The following is a 2500-nucleotide window of genomic DNA, read 5'->3' as shown; positions in this document are numbered from 1 at the left end:
ATCATCTGATACCAGTCATCATTAGACACTGAGATTATCGGAGTCAGATAAAAAAAATGCCGTAAACAAAAGTGAGTTTCACGATGCGAGTACATACGGGGTGTGTGAACGCGGGTTCGTTTCGCACTAACGTCGCTCACATTAGATTGTTTTCTGTTCTTGTTCCATAGTATCTGCAGATGAAATGGCCGCTGTTGGACGTGCCAAGCTCAGCAGCGCTGAAGGACTCCAGATCACCTACACCGGGACATTTGGTACGTACACACACACACACACACACACACACACACACACACACCTGTCGTGTTCACATGAAATACGAAACACGTACACACCAAATCTAATCCAGCACCATAAATATAAATACATATCATCTACATATCAAAAATAAAAGTGTGTGTATCACGTGACCTTCCGGAGGGTTCTTAAAGCTCCATGAAACCGGAGACTCATCCATGCAGTGCGAAGGCAAACCTTCTGACCAATCAGAATCCAGAATTCCCTGTGATTTTATTGGTGAAAGGTACATTAGGTAGTCAGCGTCAGGTCTCTAGCGCTAATGTACATTAGGTTTACAAATGTATTTATACTTGAGCCTATAGTTCAGTCCCTGCACATGTTCTCAGATCTTCTGCCCCAACATGTACAGTGGCCCAAAAGCCGTGCAGTACAACGTCCTGTATGAGTAGGTGTGTGTGTGTGTGTGTGTGTGTGTGTGTGTGTGTGTGTGTGTGTGTGTGTGTGTGTGTGTGTGTGTGTGTGTGTGTGTGTGTGTGTGTGTGTATGTTGGCAAGACATTTTCAACCAGGTTTCTTCAGAGGTGTAGATTTATCGCCTTCACTGCAAACCGAAAACAGAACTTAAATGTTCAGATTATTGATGCGATGTTTGTCTCTCTCCACTTCAGTGGTGAGCGTCACAGAGCCGTGATTCTGTTCTTAACGAATTGCTCACGAGGATCGGATCGTTTCGTCTGATAACGTAGCGCCGCGTTTGAGTTCTCTCACACTGTGTGTGTGTGTGCTTGTGCGTTGTAATGAAACCCGAGTTCTAGGTAGTAAAACCGGTTTGAAGATGAGGGCAGTGTGAGATAAGAACTCTGTGGTTATAGACAAAAGCACGGTGTGATAAACAGTCAACCACACACACACGCGCACACACACACACGGTATCATGTTCCCATTCCACAGTGTAGCACTGAGCCTGTTTTTACATCTTCATTTGGAGCCGGACGATACGACACAGTCATATCCATAACGCAACAAATGGGCTCATGATTCACGTCTGTGACACTCCGCAAGTTTTCTCATGTGTGCGATAGCAAAAATATCGTTATAGGATATTTGCGTTCACACGAAGACATAAAGACGTGTTTGTGTGTGTGTGTGTTACCCATGTGTACAGGTCTTCGTAGGATTTATATAGACGTATCGGGACGTGTATATTTTACGCGTCATGCTACAAATCCATCGGACTCAAATTTTTAACTGAAGGAAACAGTAAACATCTAACAGGTTCACACGGTGCAATAAATACCTTAAAGTCCCTAAATTAAAACCTCGTCACTTCACAGTAAACTTATTTAGACCATGGTTCGGCTCTTCGTTTGACCACACGGTGAAGTACCCAGAGACCTGGGTAGTCTTAGGGAGCCTGAATCAGTCTGAGATTTCATTTCTGTGTCTCCCAGTCATGTGCTCGTGTGTGTGTGTGTGTGTGTGTGTGTGTGTGTGTGTCCGAGAAAAAGAACGTCCTTAAAATCATCCGTCACAAATCCGATTCCAATTATTCACAGCTGCTCGACCCGAGGTTCACCCCCTCACAGCACCGTGAGATCGGCTCTGAACACAGTGCCATCTTTGTTGGGTCGAGCCACTGCACTTTTACTGCCTTAATCTCATGTCTAATGTTATATCGTGCAGCATCACAAGCGCAGGAGAAGACACAAGGAACTATCAGTCACGTTAGAGCTGTCTGATGAATGGAGCGTATTGAGGGTTCGGTGCTCAGCCTGTGGGTTTGTCTCTGTTTTTATGGGGAGAGAGACAAGACAGAGAGAGAGAGAGACACACGACAGAGACAGAGAGAGAGACACGACAGAGAGAGAGAGAGAGAGAGAGACACGACAGAGAGAGAGAGAGAGACACGACAGAGAGAGAGAGAGAGAGAGAGAGACACGACAGAGAGAGAGAGAGAGACACGACAGAGAGAGAGAGAGAGACACGACAGAGAGAGAGAGAGAGAGACACGACAGAGAGAGAGAGAGAGACACGACAGAGAGAGAGAGAGAGACACGACAGAGAGAGAGAGACACGACAGAGAGAGAGAGAGACACGACAGAGAGAGAGAGAGACACGACAGAGAGAGAGAGAGAGACAGAGAGAGACACGACAGAGAGAGAGAGAGAGAGAGAGACACGACAGAGAGAGAGAGACACGACAGAGAGAGAGAGAGACACGACAGAGAGAGAGAGAGAGAGACACGACAGAGAGAGAGAGAG

At 46.2% G+C, this 2500-nt stretch overlaps 1 protein-coding gene across 1 annotated transcript in view; it reads left to right on the top strand.

The window, feature by feature from the left end:
* Positions 1–2500, top strand: part of tcf7l1b (transcription factor 7 like 1b) — a 36957-nt gene that overhangs the window by 22820 nt on the left and 11637 nt on the right. Inside the window, exon 4 of the mRNA XM_060881025.1 lies at positions 171–254. Coding sequence (XP_060737008.1) covers positions 171–254 — 84 coding nt within the window. The remainder of the gene's footprint in view (positions 1–170; positions 255–2500) is intronic.

Source organism: Tachysurus vachellii, chromosome 11 (assembly GCF_030014155.1).
Source record: "Tachysurus vachellii isolate PV-2020 chromosome 11, HZAU_Pvac_v1, whole genome shotgun sequence".
In the NCBI taxonomy this organism is placed as follows: Eukaryota; Metazoa; Chordata; class Actinopteri; order Siluriformes; family Bagridae; genus Tachysurus; species Tachysurus vachellii.
The sequence above is the reverse complement of the archived record's forward strand: the minus strand, read 5'-3'. Positions and strand labels throughout refer to the sequence as shown.